This window comes from Ctenopharyngodon idella, chromosome 12 (genome assembly GCF_019924925.1).
Source record: "Ctenopharyngodon idella isolate HZGC_01 chromosome 12, HZGC01, whole genome shotgun sequence".
NCBI classification, from domain to species: domain Eukaryota; kingdom Metazoa; phylum Chordata; class Actinopteri; order Cypriniformes; family Xenocyprididae; genus Ctenopharyngodon; species Ctenopharyngodon idella.
The window spans coordinates 12,972,259-12,997,748 of record NC_067231.1 but is presented as its reverse complement, the minus strand read 5'-3'; the positions used below and the strand labels follow the sequence as shown (position 1 = coordinate 12,997,748).

General features: G+C 36.0%; 1 protein-coding gene and 1 long non-coding RNA gene across 4 annotated transcripts in view; one reads left to right on the top strand and one right to left on the bottom strand.

The window, feature by feature from the left end:
* LOC127523390 (uncharacterized) overlaps positions 1–25,490 on the top strand; it is a 35,820-nt gene that overhangs the window by 516 nt on the left and 9,814 nt on the right. The window lies entirely within an intron of this gene.
* On the bottom strand, positions 362–23,970 carry cyth3a (cytohesin 3a). Of its 3 annotated transcripts, none has more exons than XM_051914016.1 (13): positions 23,665–23,970; positions 14,482–14,564; positions 13,315–13,379; positions 13,152–13,218; positions 12,913–13,031; positions 11,889–11,969; positions 10,116–10,228; positions 9,402–9,550; positions 9,217–9,328; positions 7,054–7,130; positions 4,967–5,038; positions 4,363–4,517; positions 362–2,503 (listed from the first exon to the last, which is right to left on the bottom strand). In XM_051914016.1, exons 1-13 carry the CDS (start codon positions 23,687–23,689, stop codon positions 2,431–2,433), a joined length of 1,191 nt encoding a protein of 396 aa, XP_051769976.1. In that variant the 5' UTR covers positions 23,690–23,970; the 3' UTR covers positions 362–2,430. The 3 variants fall into 3 exon arrangements, with proteins under 3 accessions (XP_051769976.1, XP_051769977.1, XP_051769978.1); XM_051914017.1 differs by lacking the exon at positions 23,665–23,970 and adding an exon at positions 19,090–19,839; XM_051914018.1 differs by lacking the exons at positions 12,913–13,031; positions 13,152–13,218; positions 13,315–13,379; positions 14,482–14,564; positions 23,665–23,970 and having other exon boundaries at positions 11,860–11,969.

Sequence of the window (25,490 nt, the reverse complement as noted above, 5' to 3'; positions counted from 1 at the left end):
CGGCTTGAGATCCTTTTAATCTAAACTGGCTACATCTTTTAAGCCTAGTAGTGAATGTTTTATGAGCAGGAGGATAACCATATTCATCCTCAGTCAGGCAGAGCCGAAGCACAACCAAAACAATGTTCTTCCGCAAAATGCATGCAGTTTTGTTTTTAACCGCTAGAGGGACAAAAGTCACGCGTACCTGAATAGGAACACTGAATATTTATTACAAAAAAAAAACAATTAATTGTAGTATTTGGCAGAAGGGACAGTAAACCAGCCAAACATTGACCCCTTTCTGCCACAGCTGTTATAGTGAGATGAACCTGAGAACTACCAGTTGATATACAGGAAAGCAGAATACAGAAAGCAGACCTTTGTTTGAATCTCAACATAAAATGTTTTATTAGGTCAGTTCTTGAGGTCATGAGTTGAGGTCCAATGGCTTGATTGACAGGACTGACAGACCTGTATCCATGTTCCATCTAAGATATCTAAATTTTGATTTACTGACACATACAGAGAGTTCTGAAATACAGTCTTAAGCGCATGCGTGCATATTTACCATAAAAATGTTAAGCAGATTATAAGTTAATATTTTTTTACTTATTGTTACATTATTATAATAATACAACATTACATAGACCTATTATAAAAAACATAGTTTTCCATAAAATAATACAGGTATTCAATTTTAAGCCTTAAATTTCAGATGGGTTTGGTTGCATATCATTATGGCTTATCGCTAACAGGTAAAAGTAGCAAAGGAAGCTGCACTGTTGGTAGAATTTATTTAAAATAAACCGTATTCTCTGTATTTCACTATGATTAGTATTGCTGCCCTACATGGAACTGGACAGTGATGATAACAGGTAACAGGGGCTGTGTTAACTTTAAACTAGCTGAAATTATAGAGAAAGAATGGTCGACTTAATTTGTATTATATGGATTCATGTTTTAACAGTGGACAGATATCAGAATCAGTGTGATGAGTGTATCTATGAGTATTTCCTTTATGCTCTGCAATACGACATAGGAATTATGAGTTTCAGGTTTACAGAGTTATCAGTCTTTACTTAAAAGCTCACAGCTGATTAGCTGTATTCAAAAATTGCATATACATCAGTTTTAGATCCATGGATGAATGAACTATGGCTTTTGTGGTGTTACTTTGTGTGTGTGTGTGTGTGTGTGTGTGTGTGTGTGTGTGTGGTTGGTACATTAAGGGTACAAAATATTGGACATATTTTGATCCCCATGAGGAAATTAACTTATTAATCCTACTAAATGATGTTTAAAAAAAAAAAAAAAAAAAAAAAAAAATTAATAATGCAGAAAGTTTTCTGTTATGGGTAGGTTTAAGGGATAGACAATACATTTTGTACAGTATAAAAAGCTTTATGTCTATGGAAAGTCCCCATAAAATATTAAAACTCAATGCGTGTGTATATATGTTATTTACAAACAGTAAAAAAACAAAACCAAAAATGGATTCATATAACAGATGGCAATATTACATAAATAAAACAAAATATGTTAACTTAAATCAGCAACAATTTAAATCAAAAAGTGTATACAAACAGGTGTTTGTATTTTTGAAAAGGCATCAAATAATTAGCATAGTAAGAGAACTTCAGAAACAATTTTGTTTACAGTATTTTATCTTAAGAAAATTAAACCATAATAAATATAATATGAAAAAAAACCTTTCTGATTATTTTCTCTTCTAATTCATGCAACCAGTCCTGCTGATTTTGATGACTATGACATGAAACAACTAAACATAAAACCATTTAAAACTACAATTAAGACAATGAATGAAATTTGATATACGATAGCAATAAAAATTATACTCAGCATGATTCCCTGCCATAATGTATTTACTTATTTACTGTATTCATAGACTTTTTTTTTTTTTTTTTTTTTTCGGAAAAATGTGAGTGGAATTGACATTATCACCAGTAGTTTGGTATATTTTACATACATTTCTTGGCCATCTATGCATTGCCACATCTTAAATTTAGACTTGATTTGAGAACATCTCCACACAACTATACCAGGATATTTGTGATAGTGGACAGTAAAGTTCCTGCTGTAGGCTGCAGGGGGCGCTACTCACTCTATATTTGACCCTTACATGGAATTAGGCAGATACTGAGTCAGTCTCATAAAGTTCTTTTTGACAAACACAAATTCAGCATATAATTGCATCCATTACTATCATTGTACTCCCCATACAATTAATTTGGAGAGAAATATTAAGTACATACCCTTTAGATTAGCACAGGACATATTCAGACACCAACATTTTTAAAATCTTGTCCTTCTTTATCCTCAGAGAGCTCTTGCCTCTGTCTGTCTGTCACCTTCTGAAGGGTGCAGGATCCCATGTGAAGGTTTACATTTGAAGAGTGATCCTTAAAATCCAAACTGTAGGTCTACAGCTCACTTTTTAGCAGCCACTCGCCGTTTCCTAGTAGCCAGCATGTCATAGAAAGGATCCCTGCTAATGCTTGCCCTGTAGGATGATGACATTTAAATAAGAATTATACAAGCAAATCATGTTATTATTAAAAGTACACATCCATATAAAACAATAACAGTTTTTTCATTTCTGAAAGCAGTGAAACTGATTAGGGTTTGGGTGGCTCAGAGTTCCCGGCATGCCAATGCAGCTTTTGCTGTAAAACACCACGCTAAACTGACCACAGAACAGTTCCACAATCCCAGTTGAGTCAGAGGACATGTGTTAACTAGACGCCTACATAGACGCCTATAGTGCCACAGATCTTCAACAATAGTACACAAGTGACCTTCAGAGATTTTCATGTCGCTATATACTACATACAACCTGAACATGCAGAGGTCATTTAATTTAAAACAGGTCTGTTTTAGACCTAGCAGGAAAACAAAACCAGAGCCATGGCCAACAGCAAGACACTAAGTGGTCTTTGGCTTTCCTTTCTCCAGTGATAAATGCTGATCTATCCTCAGGAAAGACCATTTAACCTTGAGAGGACGTGGGTCATTGTTAATAGGTCTTGTCAGCACTATAGGGTGAGGTTAATATATCCACCACACTGCAGAAAATAATTTTTAGTCCTAATTTTTTCTCATGTTTTCCCATAAACATCCTTAAAGGGTTAGTTCACCCAAAAATGAAAATTCTGTCATTAATTACTCACCCTCATGTCGTTCCACACCCGTAAGACCTTTGTTCATCTTCGGAACACAAATTAAGATATTTTTTTATAAAATCCGATGGCTCAGTGAGGCCTGCATCTCCAGCAAGATAATTAACACTTACATTGCCCAGAAAGCTACTAAAGACGCATTTTAAACAGTTCATGTGACTACGGTGGTTCAACCTTAATATTATAAAGCGATGAGAATACTTTTTGTGCGCTTCGAAGCTTTACGAATCTTGTGTTTCGAATCAGAGGTTCGGAGCGTTAAAGTCACGTGATATCAGTAAACAAGGCTTCGTTACGTCATGTGTTTTACGTAAGTGTTTCAAAATTTCAATGGTTTACGTGACTTTGGCAGTTTAATTCATGCTCCGAACCTCTGATTCGAAACAAAAGATTTGTGAAGCTTCATGAAGCAGTGTTTTGAGATCGCCCATCTCTAGATATTGTTGAATAGTCGTTATTTTGTTTTTTTGGCACACAAAAAGTATTCTCATCGCTTTATAATATTAAGGTTGAACCACCGTAGTCACATGAACTGTTTTTAATACGTCTTTAGGAGCTTTCTGGGCAATGTAAGTGTTAATTGTCTTGCTGGAGATGCAGGCCTCACTGAGCCATCGGATTTTATGAAAAATATCTTAATTTGTGTTTCGAAGATGAACGAAGGTCTTACGGGTGTGGAAAGACATGAGGGTGAGTAATAAATGACAATATTTTCATTTTTGTGTAACCCTTTAAAGCAAAATACGTTTAATTAATAATCCAAATTGTGATATTAAAACTTTCAGTGAATGAATTTGATGAATTAATTGATCTATCCACTCATTTAATCAATTTTTTTTTTTTTGTTATAAGTATAAACCTGACTAAATTTGTGCTCAAATTGAGAAATAAATTTAAAAAAATATTATCTGAAAGTAAGTCTTAATATCCTATGCAATTTAAATTGATCTTATTTTAAGTATTTCTACTGGAAAACAAGGCAAAAATAGTTCTGCAGTGCACAGCCAAGGTCTAAAACACTGGGAACACTCGCTTCATCTTATCAGCATGATGGTGATGTCCTATGATAAGAGAAGGCAGTGCCCCTTTCTGAGCATCTGTGGGTGCGTGTATATGACCTACAGCCGACACACATCGGTTATCTTAGAAGAGAATAATGAGGGCTGACATGGTGAAGCCTTACTTGATGGATTTGATCCACTCTTCCTTTTCCTCTGGCGTGGGTGCAGATATTCTGTACACAACGTGATTCCCCTCCACCACTTTTCCGTCAGCCTCCGTCTTGCATGCCTTAATTACTTGCCCCTTATGGCTGGGGTTGTAAAGCTCAAAGCAATTCTGAAAGGTCAAAGCATTAAACAGTCACATTTACTTCTTCATTTCTAATTGACTAACTTAAGGGGACTAAATATAGGATTCTTCTTAAAAGGATGTTTTACCCAAAAATGAAAATTCTGTCATCACTTGTTCTAAACCTGTATGCAAGTCCTTCTTCTGCTAAACACAAAAGAAGATATTATGAAGAATGTTGGCAATGAGTTGATGAGATCCCATTGACTTCCATAGTAAATTTTTTTTATTTATTTATTTATTTTATTTTTTTATACATACTATGGAAGTCAATGGGGTTTTGGTTACCCATATTCTTCAAAATATCATCTTCATACAAGGTTTGGAACAACTTGAGGGTGAGTAAATGATGACAGAATTTTCATTTTTGGGTGAACTATCCCTTTAAAGACTGCCTAAAGAATATAGTTTAACCGAGAGCTTGAAGAGGAACATACTGGTTTTCTTGGTTCCTCCACCTCTCTTATACTAAGATTCTCCAGTGGAATGATCCCCCGAGGCTCTTTGTCCTGTGAACACATGAGTGAGAGACCTTAAATCCACTGTGTTTATTTGTTATTAAAGCAATTAATCCTGGGACTTAATCTACAATGTGTTTCCCCTAAATGAGATGTGGAGGAAGGGGACTTACAGAAAAAGCATGATTTAAAAAAGTGAGGGAACTATGTGCACATTAAGCAACTACTGTCTGTCTCTTGGTCTAAATCTGGCACACAACTAGGGAAAAAATGCATTATTTCCTTCCACTTTGCTGATGAGATGACTCCGTGGGGGAGGTTGTTGCTTTGAGTGTTTTTTTGAGTTTTAGTCCATGCCTGGTAACTTTGAGGTCATGTATATGCTAGTGTAATCATAAACAAAATTCACTTCTAGCATGTGTACACATTTAACATGTATTAACTGATGACTCATCCTAGGGCTGCTCGATTATGGCAAAAATCATAATCATGATTATTTTGGTCAATATTGAAATTGAAAAATTATTTAACAGGATTATTGGGGGGTGATATGATCAAAGTCTTATTTCATGATATGAGTAATTTTAAATGTCAGTGAAATATCACAATTATCAATACTTCAGCAAAAACTAATACTAGGTTAATTAATGTAAGTAAAAAGTCGTCAAAACAGCTACAGAAGACAATAAACAGTCAACAATTAAATAAAAACAAAAACTAATTACAAACGAAGCAGACAAAAAATACAACAGAACACAAATACAAATTAAATAAACAGTGCTTTAGGTTTTTCAGATAGATGTACTAACAGTGGTATTTAGAAAAGTAATACCCAACAGAAATTGAACAAAGTAATCAAATGTAAAATAACTGCTGTATACATTAAATATAGACTAATTCTTATTTAAAACTAAAAAAGGTATTTATTCAAGTGAGTGATTTTATCTTTGTCTTTTCTTGTTAGATTAACAATGACTTTAGCAATCATTAATGTTGGCTGCTGTCCCTTTAAGAGCTGCACGGACCCAATATAAGGCTACTGTTTTGCTGCCTTCACGAGGTCTCGGAATTATGGTAATTCTCAGAATTATCTAGAGTTTTCTAGGTAAAAATTGCACATGAACACCCTTTCATTTCGCAACATGAATGCGATGAGCTCGTAATCACTTAAGAAGTGGTAATTATCAAATTTCCCATAGCACGTGAAGGCAGCAATACACACGCGCATTTCTCAGTTTACACTTACGACATAACCGACTACATTTACGAGGATACTTACCAAAACGGCATTTCGATATATTTGTGATGGCTATTTAACTGTTTCGGCGCGTATCTGAAGCCATTTGTTTATGCACGTTTCGCACTGTCTCGGAGCGCGCACACAGGTGGCCGCCTAGGGAACAGCGTCCGTTTCGCGGCTTAATGCGCTTTTAATAGCACTGTTTATGTTTAATATCAAGCACGTCCCGAAGTTTAGCAACAGTAGACTGCATTTTACATACTTCTCTTATTCGGCTGATTTGGATGTTAAGTTTGGGTTAGGGAGGAATAAAAGCGCACCACTGTGAAGGAAAGGAAGATGTGCTGAATGGAATGCAGCAGCGGTTCAGTAATCGTTTTACCTCTATTATCTTGTTTTCATAATCGTTGGAAGCCAAAATCGAAATTACGATTAATTGCACAGCCCTAACTCATCCTGCACTACACAGATTTTTGCCTAATCAAATACTCTGAAAGGAGAATGTTCCCTCCCCCAATACCAAATGAAACTAACTGAAGAACTGCTTGTCAAGTAATTTTATTGAGTCTTGCTTTAAACTAGTCAATTTGTTCAGTTCCTGATGTTGTGCTTGCTTTGTCTTTTTAGTGAATGGATTTAGGATGCTGGTGTCTGCTAAGACACTGAACAAATCACTTCTTTGCGGTTCACTTACTCTTTTTCTCTCTGACTACCTCTTCTATCTGACCTTCCTCCTTTTCACACATCTTGCTATCAGATACATTTTCTTGATAAATATTACATCTATTTATTTCCCAAACAGGAAATGTTGAGCAGCTCTACTTACTGTTGTATATTCAAAGTAATATAGACAGTTATCTGTCAAAATGAACCACCTCCTCTTCCAGGTCTTCACTCTTCCCCCTGCAAGTTCAAATACATATTAATAAAAAATAAATACTGGAAAAGTGCTTTTAAAGGGTTAGTTCACCCCAAAATGAAAATTCTGTCATTAATTACTCACCCTCATGTCGTTCCACACCTGTAAGACTTTCGTTCATCTTCGGAACACAAATGAAGATCTTTTTGATGACAGAATGCTGTCAGATTTCCTTCCATAGACTGCCTTTGTAACTACTACTTTGACACTCTAAAAACTTCATAAAGAGATTGGAAAACTAACCCATATGAATCGAGTTTATTCCAAATTTTCTGAAGAGAATCGATCGCTTATTATGACGGAACAGATTTCATTTAGGCTTTTACTCGCATGTAAACATTGATCAGAGAACATAAGCAGAAGCTCAACCGAACTTGAATAACACACAACATCAAACCTCTCCCGGAACCTCAAACATGCTGTGTAACCAGTGAGGTTCATTCTTGTGTGATTACCAGTAACAAGTGATTGATTCTCTTCAGAAAATTTGGACTAAACCGCTTGATTCATATGGGTTAGTTTACTGATCTCTTTATCCCTCTATGGTACCGTGTTGCCTTCAGGCAACATAGTCTATTTTAGTTTGTTTTTAATAAAATAAGGCGCCAATCTATTGATCAAACCTCAGGACAGAAGAACTCAAATACTAATCAATGAAAGTGCAAAAAAGTGATCACATGACCCACAGTGGTCCATTTTGTGTCCTCTTTCAGCACATGTGCACGTTACATGGCTCCATATTTTCTCCAATGAAAAGTGCATTTTTCACTTATTTGTGTCCAGTCACCTTCACTGGTAAGTAAGAAGTATTTTCAAGAACTTTACATTATATATCATCAAATGTTTTAGTGTGTTATATATTATATTTGTAAGGAAAAGAATTATCTAAATATATTTGCATTTTTGCATGATTTTGTAATTCACTTATAAGAATAGTAATTCACATACTATATCTGCATATATTATGATCTGCACATTTTCTATAGCACTTCAAAAAGGTATAAAACACAGGTAGCACTGCCAGTTGATGAGGGTGATGATGAGGGGTCATACTGTGATGAGGAAGATTAGGTCATAGTGACAATCTGTCAAGGAGAGAGTGAGGGTGAGAGAGAAGATGGAGATGAGGATGAAGATGGATATGATAACTTGATCTGATAACATAAAGATATGATATTTTGGTAATACTTGTTTTCCATGATGGTACAATGTTGCCTGAGAGCAACAGCTCAACAGCTAAAATGTTACTTTTTATTAAATATGAAATTTTTAATACATTAAAAACTGGATAAATTTGTTTATTCAAGTGTCTGGTTAACGAAATTGATGTTTTCAGTAAATATATTTATTTTTACAACATGAAAATATGAAATGTTTCAATTTGTCCATTGTGGTACAATGTTACCTTGAGGCAACAAACCTTTAAAAAATAAATTAATTAAAAAATTAATGAAAATGTTTATCGATATTGTTAAAGTGTCCAATTTTAAGCAGAAAAAACAACACAAATATTTTTTTCCTTATTGATATATTGTGTACCATAGAGGGTTATGACGTTTTTGAAGCGTCAAAGTGGTAGTTCCAAAGGCAGTCTATGGAAGGAAATCTGACAGCATTCTGTCATCAAAAAAAGATCTTCATTTGTGTTCCAAAGACAAACGAAAGTCTTACAGGTTTGGAAGGACATAAGGGTGAGTAATTAATGACAGAGTTTTCATTTTGGGGTGAACTAACCCTTTAATAGTCATAGCGGCAGAACCTTTATACTGTAAATAAATCATTGCATGGCATGGAATTAGTGTAGTCACTGTTTCACATCAACTAACATTTGACTAACAATATGAAACTAACAATATGAAAATGAAGTGCCATAAAAGCTTTAAAGGTCTGCCACTAACAGCATTATCTATGTAATCCTGATCAACACAGTGAGATGCTAGATAATACTAGAATAAATTAAATCTATCTATCTAACTCACAAATTTGAAACCATGAAAGAATGATAGATAGAATTATAGACAGAACTGACATACAGATAGATAGATAGACCGACAGACATATATAACAAACCTAGTTTTAGCAACCATCCCTCTCTGTCTGGATTAAAGAATGTATGAGTTAGATCATTTCCATCATCTTCAGGAATTTTGAAAGGCTCATTCTTAATGCTTTCATATAAATTCTGTGGGGAAAAAAAACAATATGTAAATGCATATTCTATCATTATATAACCTTCAAGAAATTCAGAAACTCACTCTGAGCAGCTCCTCAGGCAGATCTCCTCCTTCGTTGATGCCCCGATTCATGGAGATGAACCTTTCCACTGTGGGCTTGTCTCTGACATTAGGGTTGTGTAGGCTGGTGTTGAGCATGATGACGGAGAACGAGAGAACGTAGCATGTGTCTGTGGAGACAAGAAACTCTGATCAGTCGGTCAGCTCTATAGGTCCAGATGGGCAAATTAAATGGAGCATGCATATAAAGATATGAAGAGGATGCAACCCTCTTTTTTATTGTTTTAATTTTTTATTAGTTTACTGCTAAATGATAAATTCTGAAAGCAGAGAGTTTGATGCAACATACAGGCCACTTTTTAATGTTTCTGCATCTTTATGCATGACTCCATGCTGAAAGAAAGATATTAATGCTTTGGACATTTGCAGACTCTGTTTATGAATAAATAATCATTTTGCGCTTTGTTTTAGCACAGTATCTTCAATCCGTTTCTGGGGTGTTGCATTATATACAGTGTCTCTAACAGTGTGTTTTTCAACATGGCCAATATTTATCAGTTATAGTGGAGCAGATTTTGTACTGCAATTCAACTGCAAACTATACAGTTTTAATATTATATATTATTTTGGGAATGAGGGTTTTATAAGGCTGAGTAAAAGCTCAGGTCAATGATATACCAAAATGAGGGGTTCAGGTACTCAGGGCTTTACTACTGATAAAACTACTGATTGTACCTGTGGACTGAAAGACACCTGGGTTACACTGGCAATATCGAGCAGCAAAGGCCTCCATCATTCGATCTATCTTCTGTGCTTCACCGGGAAGTCTGAAACTCCACAAAAACTGCCTGCCAGGGAGAGATGGGAATGACATTATAATGGTTATAATGGTTACTTGATGGACCTTTGTCTCAGGAAATTCATGAAAGTATGTATGATTTTATCTGCACAGAGCAATGCAAGGACAATGAATGGCTCTAATCACATTCTGCTCTAATCATGGAATATTTTGTCTCCTTTGAATTTTTTCTCTTGATAAAATACATCAAATTTGAACAATAATCCAAAGTTATCTGGTCTCTAATAATGTTTTATTAATAACGTTCGTAAAATGATAAACTGGGATGTTCAATAAACACTTTCTGTTTATGACCTTTATACATAACAAAGGAAATAAAAAATAAAAAAAAACATTTTGTACATTCAGAAATAACATTTATAACTTAAAGGTGGGGTATGTATTTTTTCAACAACACTGTTGGACAGTGTTGATATTTGAAATCAACCCAAACAAACCCACCCCTCTCTTCATTGCTCCACCTCCAAAACTCACCCTCCAATCCTAACCACCCTGCTCCAAGTCAGTCTCAAACCCCGGCCTGCTCGCTGCTGGCACTGGCAAGCGAGTACACTGACAATGACGCTAAACACCGCATTCTCCAGCGGTTGTAAGTGTTCAGTGGTTTATCTGCACAACTCTCACTAGCTGTCCACTGTTACACACGCAATACGAGAGTGAGTGTCTGTTTATCACAGCTGACACGCAACAAAATGCTTCATGAAAAATAAAGTGCAGTTAATGAACAAACGACAAGGAAGCACAAAAATGAACGACAAAAATGAATACAAACAAGTGTTCGTTGTTAGACGCCAACAGCACAGCAGCCCCAGACAATCATGACAATCATAACCCAGTGTTACTTACATGTGGAGCGGAATCAAAGCAGCCTCTGTGTCTGTTTTCAGGCCTTTCCACTTAGCTCTCTCCAGCGCTGGAAAGCCTTTCTAATAGTAATGCGGGTCCTAAAGTGCTTGCCCAGTCATAAACCTTCATTCCAGTGATATTCTTTTGAGCTCTTTTGTATTGTGTCTCATCATCTATTTTCCGGGGTGTTTTTTTTTTTTTTTTTCAAATCTCCAGCTTGCTCATTCTGTCTCCTCGACCGTCATACGCCCCCCTAATGCTGATTGGTTAGACGTTTGTTGTTGGTGTCGGCCTGACTAACTTCCAAACAGTGTTGTTGAAAAAATACATACCCCACCTTTAATGGAAATATTAGGGAAAACTTATTAGGGGCCATATACACAGAACACGTTTTTCCATTCCATTGTGCTTTTTTATTGTTTGTCTATGCAAACACGCGTTACACTGTTTTGTTTGACAATTGCGTTCACGCAGCATTATGCAGCATCTCATGCATGACACGTTCTAAACAATAATTAATATAACATCCTGACACGTTCTAAAAAGATAGCGCTCAAGTAAAAAGAAGTTCAACATTTGAAAAAACGTCTCTAGACCTTGCAATATTTTTCATTCTACTGACCTGCATTTTTAACCACAAAAACAAGCTCTGTGCGAATGGTCCCTTAGAAATGTATTTTTGTTAGCTTGGCAAAAATTATATTGAAAATGATATAGGTTTAAGTTCCCGATATTTAAATACAATGCAGATCTTAAAATATGATGAATGCTCACATGCATGGTGGACAAAACAGCTGTCTCACCTCAACGCTTGCACCAGGTTGAGGTCAGCAAACTCATGAAGCTCCACAAATGCCTGCAAAACCTTAATGTTGAAGTCATCTCTAAAAATAATGAGAAAAAATGTTTAATCATCAGTAGTTTTTCCTCATTTGCTCTAAGCTCCATCTCCAGAGATAAACACACTTATTTATATTTGAGGTCAATCAAAAGACAGTGTAGACTCTTAAGGTGTCAGTCGATTTTCATTTCCTCACTTTTCTACACATTTCAGTTTCACACCAAATACAAAATAAAAAAAAATAAAAAATAAAAATCATCATTTGAAAACATGTAAGGGTCTTAAAAAGGCAGCGATAGGAGCATAAAGTGTAATGAAGCGATTTACCACAGCATATGCCTGATTACACAAGCTAAGGTAGAACCACGTCTCCAAACTCCTCTAATCAGAAACACAATAATTACAGCTTTCCAGCTCCTCCTCGTAAATACAATTAACAGTAATTGCTATGTATATTTTATGACCATACTTTCTAGTAGCAAACGAAATGGATGACTGTACAACTGAGCTTCAGGCTAGAGCATAGCCAAGACAACGGTTATCAACTTGGACAGGATGCCTATGTAGACATGGCTATTTTTATATCTAACAACTACTGCACTGTAGTTCAAGCTTACTCTCTCTTTTTTTGTCTACTTATTCAGTAAACCTGCCTCAGGGGGTGACGTTGAGTATCCAAGTTGTTGCACCTTCATTTGACTCAATATTGAAAGATGTAGCACTGGGTCGCTGTTTCGAGGTAATGTTTTATATCTAGTCATGTGTTGAGAGATGTCAGTAAGGGCGAGATAAGGTGCCTTCATGCTGTCTGGGTGATATGCTAAATATTGTTTTGGACTTGTGGTCATTCTCAGCTGTTTCAAATAGGGGAAGTCATTTCCTGAGACAGAGAGCAGGATCTTTTATGGAAACGTCTTATCTAACATCACACATATATTTCACACAAAGACTAGTCTTGCCATGTGAGCGAGAGCGATGTGACTTACCGTTCCCCTAAATAATCTCCTATGACAGTTTTGTTTAAGCCTTCGCCTTTATAGAGGAACTGAGCGATGTCCCCAGGTGTGTGCTGCAGAAGATCATTCTCCAAAAGAAATTGGATTCCCTGCAAGGGTGTTTGAGATGTTAACCACTTCATGATGTTTGCTTAAACTTAAAATAATACATGACCCTAGACATCATTTTCTATATGGTAAGGTAAAAAAAGAAATTGTAACCATAATACCTTTTTAGGATCCATATTGAATTTCTTTCTTCCAACAGCAATCTGCTTGTTCCTCTGAGTGCTTTTGCTGTAATGTGTTGTAAAATAACATGTATGTGAACTAATATTATCTTCATCTCAATACTAAACAACTCTTTGTAATCTGTAAGAACAAGAAACTTACGTCTCTCTGACACATGTTAAATGTTCAATCTCTGTCATGACTTCTGAGATCTCAAACTTTAACCTCTGAAAGAATCATAGAAAAAGTGGTAACTTAAGTTATAGTACTGATCCTAAAGTTAATCAAACTGATCAAAAATCTTTCTTAAAAGGTTAGTTCACCCAAAAATGAAATTTCTGTCATTAATAACTCACCCTCATGTCGTTCCACACCCGTAAGACCTTCATTCATCTTCAGAACACAAATTAAGATATTTTTGATAAAATCCGATTCCGATGGCTCAGTGAGGCTTCCATTGACAGCAAGATAATTAACACTTTCAAATGCCCAGGAAGCTACTAAAGACATATTTAAAACAGTTCATGTGACTACAGTGGCTCAACCTTAATATTACAAAGCGACGAGAATACTTTTTGCGCACCAAAAAAACAAAATAACGACTTTATTCAACAATATCTAGTGATGGGGGATTTCAAAACACTGCTTCATGAACCTTTGAAGCTTTACGAATCTTTTGTTTCGAATCAGTGGTTCGGAGCGTGTGTCAAACTGCCAAAGTCATGTGATTTCTGTAAACGAGGCTTCGTTACATCATAAGTGTTTTGAAATGTTTCGATGAATGTCAATGGTTTACGTGATTCTGACAGTTTGATACACGCTCCGAACCACTGATTCGAAACAAAAGATTCGTAAAGCTTCAAAGCTTCATGAAGCAGTGTTTTGAAATAGCCCGCATCACTAGATATTGTTGAATAAAGTCGATATTTAGTTTTTTTGGCACACAAAAAGTATTCTAGTCGCTTCATAACATTAAGGTTGAACCACTGTAGTCACATGAACTGTTTTAAATATGTCTTTAGTACCTTTCTGGGCATTTGAAAGTGTTAATTATCTCGCTCTCAATAGAGGCCTCACTGAGCCATCGGATTTTATCAAAAAGATCTTCATTTGTGTTCCGAAGATGAACGAAGGTCTTGAGGGTGAGTAATTAAAAATTTCATTTTTGGGTGAACTAACCCTTTAATGCAATGTAAAATAAAACGCATTCCATCACAATGACATTCAGCCCCCATTAGGGGGAACTTGTGGTGAGGGTGACATGATAAATGTCAATCACTGAGATATCTTAATGATTTTAAAAAATAACAACTACATTAAAGTTGATACCTCAATGTCATCTAGCAGCTCCTTTTTCCTTCGTCTAATGTTAGACAGTTCATCTCTCTCTTCAAGTGAAAGATCTTCAGGCACTGTTGAAAGACAATGAATAATAATGACCAAAAAATAATACAAGACATTCAAAGAATTCAAAGAAGCTGTATAGCTTATCTTTTTCTTAACAGCCATATCCCTGACCTAAACTCAAATCCCAAAGTGCTGTGTATGCCATAAAAATCTAGAGCACACTTATCCTCATAAATAATGTTAATTCACATAACATTGCAACCAAAAATCTTGTAGCTACTCAAGAAGGAAGCTTTTCTTTTGGACTGGAAAAATTAGTACATTACTCCTTCAGGACACCTATGGTATGACCCCAAATGTTCAAGACAACTTGACCTTCCATGATGGAAGTGATCCTGCATCTAAGTAACAGACTATAAGCCAATCCAACTTTACAACGTTAAAGTGCCCACTGAAACAGGAGGTTCGAGTAAAGAAAACATGTACTGAGTATCATATACTCCTCTGTGAGTGTTACATAATTCATTTGTGGAGGTTTCAGATGCTTAAGTCACAACAGACCAATAACTCCTGAACTGACTAATTTTTTCACAAGTAGGAGAGTGTTTTGGACCTTAGTTGCTTGTGGCTCAGTACTTGTAAATGTGGACACTATGAGTGCATTATATAATTGCACCTCAGGCGCAGCAGGATTAGACAAGAGATGGGCTAATAAGAGGGGCAGGGGGGAATTTCCTGCGGTTGTCTGGTTCTGCCTCATGACAATGGAGGGGAAGTTGAGAATGAGTGCATGAATCAAGGTTCAACCTTAACAATAACATTATAGAGTGATTCATTGCTGTCATTCTAAGCTTTTATAGTGAGTGCAATGGTCTTTTTTCACTCTTTTATTATTATGTAAAAGCCATACTAAATCTTAATGAGGAGCCATTTGTTCATTACGCAACAGGGTCTGGATATGGTCAGATGTAACTAGTATGGAATGGGGTAAAAATAGAATATTCCTTTCAGATATGAACATTCTGTGCCTATAACTTGCCTGTGGAGTTGGCAAAAGTCACTAGAACAGAAGTAAATTCCCTTCTCATGAAATTGGCCTGAGGCTCATTGTGACAATTAGATTGTCTTTATTAAGGTGTTGAATTCAATGGTAGGCATTATTTAAAGATTATCAAGCTACTTTCCATGTTTTTCATATAAACTGTATGTTGAATTTTTTTAAATAAATAAATAAGAAATGTTAAAACATCTGTGAATAGTGATGACATCATCACGCTGCACCTTGTCCTGTGGGAAAGACAGGAATGTCGACGGAATGCAAAACTATCAATTCAACGCTTCATTCCATCAGCATGAGTGACACTTTGCTAGGAAACTATTAAAGCTGTTTGTGAAAAAGACTGCAGAGTATTAAAATTCAGCATAGCCTAAATTAGACAAAATTCTACTGAAAATCACATATAAACTAAGTCTGGGGTTGTTAAGATTTTTTTATGTATTTGAAAAAAAGTATTTTATCCTTAGCAAGGCTGCATTTATTTGATCAAAATTACAGTAAAAAACAGTAATTGTAACTCTGGGTTCCATTCGTGTGTATGTTTTGGGTGGGTTTGCACATGTTTGAGTTAGTTTTTATGGTTTTTCATTGATTTGATAATGTTGCACCTGATGTTCATTTCGTTGATTAGTTTGCCTGTGTATTTATACCCTGAGTTTGATCAGTTTGTTGTCTGTTCTCATCATTATATTGTTGGTTGTTCAGTTCCAGTATTTTGTTTCTTTTAAGTTTGGTAATAAATCAACTTACTGCTATGACTAAATCCAGCTCTTTATTTCATCCCTGCTGCAACTTATGCTGACTGTAATACTGTGAAATAATGTTACAATTTAAAATAATATTCTATTTTAATGTATTTTAAAATGTAATTTATTCAAGTGATGGTAAAGCTGAATTTTCAGCATCATTACTCCAGTCTTTAGAGTAACATGATCCTCCAGAAATCATTCTAATATGCTGATTTGGAGTTCAAGACACATTTCTTATTATTATGAATGTTGAAAACAGTTGAGCTGCTTAATATTTTTATGGAAACTGATCTTTTTTTTTCGATGAATAGAAAATTAAAAAGAACAGCATTTATTTTGCATAGGAATCTTTTATATTCTTTTATAAATGTATTTACTGTTACATTTGATCAGTACACTGATGGGGTCTCAGTGACTTTTGAACGGTAGTGTAAGTTTGTGGGAAAAGATGAACTCGATTCATGTTGACATTCTGGGTTTAAATATGGATATTGAGGGTTTGCAGGAAGCATTGCATCCTGGGCTCTAACACCCCTTTAATAAACACACTGGCCTCAATCCCTCTAACTATATCTTATCCTTATTCTCAATAGCCGCACAGGCCGCCAGCTGCTCTAATTCCACAGGCTTATTCCATTTGATATTAACCACACACTCAGACCAGGACCCACAGGACAGGAAGTGTGGATGTGTCCCAGCCACTAGCCTATCCAAACATGAAAAAAGCACACAAAGAGCCTGTAAAGGCTTATTTTGGCTATATGTTGAACCATTACGCATCTTCATTGCTGAGTTCATGCATCTGTCAATGATAATGAAAATATCACAATAATAGAGCTGATAATAAGATATCTAGTACCAAGTTTCAGAGATGATATGAGCCTGATAGACATATCATTGTTTTTTTTTACCATTAGTAATGGTACACTTAATACTCTGTTTTTCAGAATAAGGAAGAGGACTGATACTTACATTACTGTTAACTACTGAGACAGATGGAATGGACAGAGAGCTTATCTCAATTCAAAAGAGAAAAAAGTTGCTTTCTAAACAGTGTGTGGTTCTCTTTATCCTCTTAGAGCCCCCTGAATGTGTATTTATCAAATAACAGTATTAGCAAAGAAACGTTTGGGATATACCCCCAACAACCCACAACATCTGCTTCTATATTCAGTGTTATGGGGTGTATCTAATCGGATGAAGGCAACAGTCCACTAATGTAAAACCAACAATCCTGGACCTTTATTTAATCGGTTATTTTAATAGAAAATGTAGCACCTCTTTATAAAATACTTTTGAAATACTATTCAAATGTTTAGGGTAAGTGAGATTTTCTTTTTTGAAAGAAATTAATACTTTTATTTAGCAAAGATGCATTAAAATGATCAAAAGTGACAGTGAAGGCTTTTACATTTTACAAAAAAAAAAAATTATCAAATAAATGCTGTTCTTTTGAACTTGCTATTCATTAAACAATCCTGAAAAGAATGTATCACAGTTTCCACAAATATATTTAGCAGCACAACTGTTTTATATGTGACCCTGGACCACAAAACCATTCATAAGGGTCAATTTTTTAAAAGATCATCTGAAAGCTGAATAAATAAGCTTTCCATTGATGTATGGTTTGTTAGGATAGGGCAATATTTGAAAATCTGGAATCTGAGGGTGCAAAAAATCTAAATATTGAGAAAATCACCTTTAAAGTTGTTGAAATGAAGTCCTTAGCAATGCATATCCACTCACAAAAATACAATTTTTTATATATTTACGGTAGGAAATTTACAAAATATCTTTATGGAACATGATCTTTACTTAATATCCTAATGGTTTTTGGCATAAATTTTGGCAATAATTTTGACCCATCTATGCGACTTATGACTGGTTTTGTGGTCCAGGGTCACATATTACATTTTAAAATACATTAAAATACAAAAGTTATTTTAAATTAAAACAATATTTCACAATATTATTGTTTTTACCATATTTTTGATAAAATAAATGCAGCCTTGGTGAGCATAAGAAATTTCTCTCCAAAACATTAAAAAATCTTACCGACCCCTAAACGTTTGAACAGTTGCATATTAAAAAAAATAATTTTATAAAATATTATACAATAGACCAAATCTATCTCTAATACCCACATCTCCTTTAATGTCTATTTCTGTATTAACAAAACCTGCAAATGATAAAGCAGTAATGCCCAAGAATGCGCGGCTGCCGAATCCAACATTCCTGACATGAAAGAGATGGGGCTCTGGGACGGTCCTGACTCAGTGGGTGGAAAACTGGACAAGGGTCTTTTGTACTACTGACTGTTTGTTTTTAAATCTCCTGCTGGGACAAAAGGTTTTGACAACCTCATCAAAAAACTATTTAGATTTTTAACTTTTTCCTTTCACATTTTTGATTCAAATATGAAAATATTTGCATTCAATAACAGTAATAACAATCATTTCAACAATGTTCAACTGGTGCTATAGCTCATAAAACGTCTTGGAAGGCTCTCCAGACTTTCTTCAAATCAATTCCATATGTGGCACTTAGAACTCAACAAACACTGAACGCTGAAAGCTCTCTCTCATTCCTTATCCAATGACAATAATAAGAATGCATCCACATGATAAATGTTTTAACATCATCTTAAAGTCTGTAATATTCACAGATTAAACCTCATATCAAAATCTCAATCGACAGCAAACATAATCAGAATGGATATTACACAGCAGTGAAATGTAAACTACAATGTTTTTGATAATAATAACATGGCGACATTGTCTTGACCTTAAGCAGATTTGCCAGGCACAGTGTCCTTCTGATCTCTGCTTGTGCAGTCACACCATTGATGAGGTTTTGACCACTGCCTGTGTCATGCCTGGTGCCAGACGGCTCCTCAGGAGAGCCTGGACCAGACACCGGTGCCATCAGACACAGACGATGTTAATGAGTGCCAGGCCTCACTGTCTCTCCTTTAATCAGTCTGAGAAAGTCCGCCTCTTTGTTGGTCCTTAGCTTAAGACAGAGCAATGATTAAAAAATGTAAAAAGGACATAAATTTGTGGTTCTGATAAGAGGGCTGTCCTTGACATCCTAGCGGTCTTTCTTTGCAGTCAACCATCTGTCACAGAAACTGATGGAAAATGGTTTTCCATTTGGTTTTTCCCACGGTAAGATAAGACAAACTAGCCATTGAGTCCAAGGCTTTGAAGTTTTCAGGATCATGATACAAGAGGAACTGGAAAGACCTACTGAGCTAATGGTACCTCTATCTCAGTGCTTTCTTGTTCTTGTAGACATTTACAATTGATCTTGGTCAGATAAAGTGATTACGGCTGTAAATCAGCATAGGAATGAAACTGGCTGCATGCTCAAAGGTGCTTGAGATGTCTGGCTTTTAGTTCTGGTTTCTGGTTCTGTTCCCTTTTTTTTTTTTTTCCTTCTACACTGATATACAAAAACAACTCTCACAGAGTAATTCTCACACTAAATCACTACCATTATCTCCACAGTCTATTTACAGTATCTCACAGAAGTGTGTATATCCCTCACATTTTTGTAAATGTTTTATTATATCTTTTCATGTGACAACACTGAAGAAATGACACTTTGCTACAATGTAAAGTAGTGAGTGTACAGCTTGTATAACAGTGTAAATTTGCTGTCCCCTCAAAATAACTCAACACACAGCCATTAATGTCTAAACCGCTGGCCACAAAAGTGAGTACACCCCTAAGTGACAATGTCCAAATTGGGCCCAAAGTGTCAATATTTTGTGTGGCCACCATTATTTTCCAGCACTGCCTTAACCCTCTTGGGCATGGAGTTCACCAGAGCGTCACAGGTTGCCACTGGAGTCCTCTTCCACTCCTCCATGATGACATCACGGAGCTGGTGGATGTTAGAGACCTTGCGCTCCTCCACCTTCTGTTTGAGGATGCCCCACAGATGCTCAATAGCTTTTAGGTCTGGAGACATTCTTTAGCAAGGCAGTGGTTGTCTTGGAGGTGTGTTTGGGGTCGTTATCATGTTGGAATACTGCCCTGCGGCCCAGTCTCCGAAGGGAGGGGATCATGCTCTGCTTCAGTATGTCACAGTACATGTTGGCATTCATGGTTCCCTCAATGAACTGTAGCTCCCCAGTGCCGGCAGCACTCATGCAGCCCCAGACCATGACACTCCCACCACCATGCTTGACTATAGGCAAGACACACTTGTCTTTGTACTCCTCACCTGGTTGCCGCCACACACGCTTGACAGCATCTGAACCAAATAAGTTTATCTTGGTCTCATCAGACTACAGGACATGTTTCCAGTAATCCATGTCCTTAGTCTGCTTGTCTTCAGCAAACTGTTTGCGGGCTTTCTTGTGCATCATCTTTAGAAGAGGCTTCCTTCTGGAACGACAGCCATGCAGACCAATTTGATGCAGTGTGCGGCGTATGGTCTGAGCACTGACAGGCTGACCCCCCACCCCTTCAACCTCTGCAGCAATGCTGGCAGCACTCATACATCTATTTCCCAAACACAGCCTCTGGATATGACACTGAGCACGTGCACTCAACTTCTTTGGTCTACCATGGTGAGGCCTGTTCTGAGTGGAACCTGTCCTGTTAAACCGCTGTATGGTCTTGGCCACCGTGCTGTAGCTCAGTTTCAGGGTCTTGGCAATCTTCTTATAGCCTACGCCATGTTTATGTAGAGCAACAATTCTTTTTTTCAGATCCTCAGAGAGTTCTTTGCCATGAGGTGCCATGTTGAACTTCCAGTGACCAGTATGAGAGAGTGAGAGCGATAACACCAAATTTAACACACCTGCTCCCCATTCACACCTGAGACCTTGTAACACTAACGAGTCACATGACACTGGGGAGAGAAAATGGCTAATTGGGCCCAATTTGGACATTTTTACTTAGTGGTGTACTCACTTTTGTGGCCAGCGTTTTAGACATTAATGGCTGTGTGTTGAGTTATTTTGAGGGGACTGCAAATTTACTCTGTTATACAAGCTGTACACTTACTACTTTACATTGTAGCAAAGTGTCATTTCTTCAGTGTTGTCACATGAAAAGATATAAGAAAATATTTACAAAAATGTGAGGGGTGTACTCACTTCTATGAGATACTGTAGATGATCCCATAGTAACTGAAAGCAGAATCATTGCAGAAAAATCTGAAAGCCCTCTGGTGCTTGTCCAAAATTTGTTCAAATTGACAAAATTTGCAAGTTCTGAAATCTTTCCAAAATGGTGATCACAATAACCCATGGACCAGATGGTTACAATCAGTGTAGTAAAGTTAAATCAAATTTAATATCTAAAGAAAGAACAATATAAACCAAAGAAATAAACAATATCTTCCAGTCCCTTAAAAAATGACCATAGAAACCATAGTATCCACCAAAATACCATAGTTATTTGTAACTATTCTATAATCAAAATACACAAATATCTCAAATGGTGTAAGAAGCTTTCAAAATGTTTCTGTTATTTAAATTTGAAATTAATTTATTTTTTACTTTTTTTTTGAATTATTTATTTGAAACTGATTTCGGACAGGCTTCTGAGGCAGCGTAACAGTACAATGATCTACAACAAAACAGATCGAGCTTTGGTGAATAACATCAAAAGTGGAAAAAATTGGACAAAAACTGGTTCCTACCTTGGAAGGCATCATTTTTCAGCTTTCGAATGCAGCCTATGTTAAATGTTTATAAATGGAGCGTATTGCATTGCAAAATGTAAAAATTGGGAGTGCATTTAAAAGTTGATTTGAATCAGCATGAAACCTTTGAGTAACGCATCTGATCATAGCGATGTGGATATGGTTGCACCAGCTCTGCAGTTCAGTACTTTAAATAGCACTTTATACAATGGACTGCTTTAAAGCAAACAGCTTTACAGTATTAAATATAAAACAAACAGTCATTCAATCATGGAATGGACTATGCACTTTCTGTTGTTAAATAGTTTAGAAATTAAAAACTGCTATACTGTGAACCTTTAAAACACATACACATAAAGAATCCTGCAGTCACTTTACTATTTTCCCTTTATTTAGATTGCACAAAATAGTGATTAGTGATATAAATGCAAATGATACTGTATTGATTAAATAAAATAAAGTTGCTTGTCAGGTTTTATGCATATGGTTGTGTTCTTTATGACCGTTCCTTCTAAAATTAGATCTTTCTAAAAAAAACAAGAAATATCGCAATATATCGCCTTTCTTACAATATTGCAATATATCACAATATATCGTATCGTAACCCCTGTATCGTGATACGTATTGTATCGCCAGATTCTTGGCAATACATAGCCCTAATCTCAGGAGACAGGATATGGAACGATCATTGGATTCGGTCATGCCTTGTTACCTTCCTACCTCTGTATCCTGCCTGCGGAGGCAGCATTTTTCAGTTTTCAGACACAGCCTAAATCTCCATCACTCCGCTCCACTTATTCACGCTACTCCATACCAGCTTTCAGTCTGCGTGTTGTTTTTTTTTTTTTTTTTTTGGTGACAACCAATGCTCATTGCTGTAGCTTCTTTTGGAACCATTTTCTTTGACGGAGAAGATAACTAACTGTAAGTTACTTAGTTATTGTTTGCTGGACTATTGTATAAAGCAACATCACTCTCCAAGTTGTGCTGTTGTACTGAATATCAGCACAGGTACAGTGCAGCATGGCACTCACGTGATACGCTACTGCTCAGTTCTAAGAGTAGTTTTTTCTAATTAATAAATTGGTAATTTATACAGAGCTCTATAAAAACACGAGCACTTGACTAATTAAATGCCTCATTATACCTCTTGGCACCACAACTGTACTCATAAACATCTCGCGAGGTACTTCAAAGGATCTCCACATCAAACAAACTGACGACCTACATATGAACAGCCATCTGAACGGCTCCGGCAATAAGACTTAAGCGATGTTCACATTCTTACTAAAACACAGTGACAACACGTCATATTGACAACACGAACACTGTCAATTTCACGAAAAATTGAAACGACTTTCATAAAAAGCAGAAACTATTAAAGTGTAAATAAAGTAGGCTAACATTATTGATCCAGTCAATGATAGTAGCCTATTAAAAGTAATAATAGTAGAAAACATTGTATTAAAGTTTACTTTTTACTCCTACACATCCCGTTTAATGCTGATGATTAATAAAATATCCTTAACAGTGAAGAAACCGAGTGAGCTATCTATCTAGGGAATCAAAGCGCGTTTCCAATCAACTGCACGCGCCTGTTACGCTCAAAAATGCTGTCTAGCTAGGCAGTTCACTCGGTTTTGAGACAAACCAGAGACTGACAGCTGCTTATGCTTGCAAATAAAACAGAAACCTTACCTCGGTTATCTTCATCCATGTTCATGCTGCGAAGAGACTTGATGTAAATAACGTCCTGCAGTCACAGATTACTACCCTAATAATATAACACTGGTCTGTGAAACAGAAAATTAAATCACATTAGGATACACACTGAGCTTATCGTTACCCAGTTCAGGGGCAGCTCTAAATTTAATTCGTATAATCCATAAATTGCTGCATAGATGGACATAAATCCTGGTGAAACAAATGATTATGCAGCCCGCTCTATGCCAGCTTCCATTCGCCTTCATCCATAGAGAGACTGTGAGAAGAAACGGCTTCATTTAGCCAACGAATAGAGGCTCCGCCCATCACCATAATCTATGAATATACTATGACTGATTCTAAGTGATTGTATCCCGGTCTTTACGTAGTCTATATAAGCCATGTCATGTAAATGTTTCGAGGGTAAGTCAGAAGAATAAAAAATAAAAGATTAAAATAAAAATCCAAAAGAATGTATTTCAACATCCTATATTTCTAATGTGTTGCTGTTGAAAGAGAGAGGCATTCATGATATTTATATCATATTAATTTGGATAATTTTTTTAATTTATTTATAATTATATGATATGACCAATATTATATAATTTAATATAATACAATTAATTAATAATATTTATTTATGAATATTTCATTATATTTTTGACACATGGTTTTAAACACAAATGTCTTTGATAAAAAATATGGTTTATAAAATAACCTTGTGAATACAAGAGACCTGGAAAAGAACTAATGAGGTAATATGCAATATCCTGAGTTTCATATGCAAGAGTGATGTCAGCAAGAGGTGGAGAATCCCAGGCCCCTACAATGAGAGTACAGGAACTTGCCTGTTTTCCGGACACCACTTGTCAGCCAGTATTAGTCACACAATTTCCCAGGTAAGCTGAAGTTATGATCTCACCTTTAGTGTAATGAATTCCAGTTCTTACCTTTAAGTCATGAATTCCATCTTAAGTGTGAAGCATTTTGTGGCTTTATGAAAAATCTTTTCATAAAACATCCAAATATCTCAAAAAGATTGCCATTTTGAAGTTAAAACAAGCTGATATTTCACTTAATTTGCATGAATTTGAATGTGCCACTATTTGTAATTCATAACAAACAGGATTTGTATTTTGCTGTTGGCATAATTCAGTTCAAAAGTTTTGTCCCTGTGTCTCCTAAACTGACTTTTAATTATTTAAATGATCCCATCCGAAAATGTTACGTAAGATATAACTGGATGTGACGATCATAAGGGCAGAATGTAATGTCCTGTGACTGCAGCACACAGCCAGGCCCTCTGCGTGAGGGAACAACTATGAAGTAGGTGTAGGGAAAACAGGGGCTTCAGGGTGGGAATGACATCCTGTGTGGGAAACAGATATCCGCTGAAGCTCAGGAAGAGAATGTTGTTTGCATTGCAAAAAAAAAAACTCTCCCATGAACTTCACTTGTAACACCCAGTTCAGTCTTATAGACCAAACAAAGATGCACATTTATTTGGTTCAATTATGCAGCTCTGGTGCTGAATACACTAATGTCAGTCTCTTAAAAACAGCTGACAACAGGTTGTTTGTGGAGAACCTGTTTAGCCTGTCTACAATGACCAGGATCTGTAGATTGACATAAGTATAAAACACTAACTATCAATACATGTAGTGAATTTGAGGACAGTGGGTTGTACAAATTGCACATTTTCAATTAGCAGCACTAAACCAGAAATATTTAAATACTGACAACCAGTGTTGGGGAAAGGTTTTTTTTTTTTTTTTTTTAAAGTAATGCATTACAATATTGCGCTACTCCCCTAAAAAAGT